The sequence below is a fragment of the Alligator sinensis genome, unplaced genomic scaffold, assembly GCF_000455745.1.
Source record: "Alligator sinensis unplaced genomic scaffold, ASM45574v1 scaffold833_1, whole genome shotgun sequence".
Taxonomy (NCBI): Eukaryota; Metazoa; Chordata; order Crocodylia; family Alligatoridae; genus Alligator; species Alligator sinensis.
The window spans coordinates 408,356-408,970 of record NW_005842475.1 but is presented as its reverse complement, the minus strand read 5'-3'; the positions used below and the strand labels follow the sequence as shown (position 1 = coordinate 408,970).

Below are 615 nucleotides of genomic sequence, written 5' to 3'. Positions count from 1 at the left end.
TGTCTTTCTGAACTGGGAACCTGCCCCATCAGCCTGTTTTTTCTTTTATTATCTCAGCTCCAGTGAGTTGTGCTTTCAGCAGAACATGAACGCTGCAGTTACCACTGGATTTTAAGCTGGCTGTGAAGGAGGTGGAGACTGAGTGTCCAGTCGTTGCCTCTTGACTTGCTCGTGAGCTTTCTCTCGGTCTCTTGTGCAGAAGTCCAAAAACCGTTCCAGTCAGGATGCCGAGGAGGAACAAAGCATCCGAGCCACCTGTGTGGAGATCCTGGAAAATCTGGATGTCTCAATCAGTGTCATGAGCCAAGTAGGTTACCAGTTAGTTGCTGCCCTTGCATTATCAAGATATTTCTCTTCATCCCCTGTACCTCTCCACTGGGTAGTTCTCTGCATTGACAGGGTAATGGAGATACATCATGGCCAGTGCTGGCCGTGAGTTATGGAGCAAGCTGCCGCAATTTAAGGAATGACATACAACACCCCAGCTGGAAGGGATCCCTGTGCTGAGCTGGCCGCCTCATTCTCTTTCCTTGCTCTGTGCAGTTTTCTCTGAAATTGAGACTTGTTTGGCCAGTGTTAGAACAGGGTTTCAGAGATCAGCTATTCCTGAGAGAC

General features: G+C 48.8%; 1 protein-coding gene across 1 annotated transcript in view; it reads left to right on the top strand.

Moving 5' to 3' along the window:
- LOC106722592 (maestro heat-like repeat-containing protein family member 2B) overlaps window positions 1-615 on the top strand; it is a 12,067-nt gene that overhangs the window by 1,220 nt on the left and 10,232 nt on the right. Inside the window, 1 exon segment of the mRNA XM_025212601.1 lies at window positions 200-307. Within this exon segment, the coding sequence (XP_025068386.1) occupies window positions 200-307 (108 nt within the window).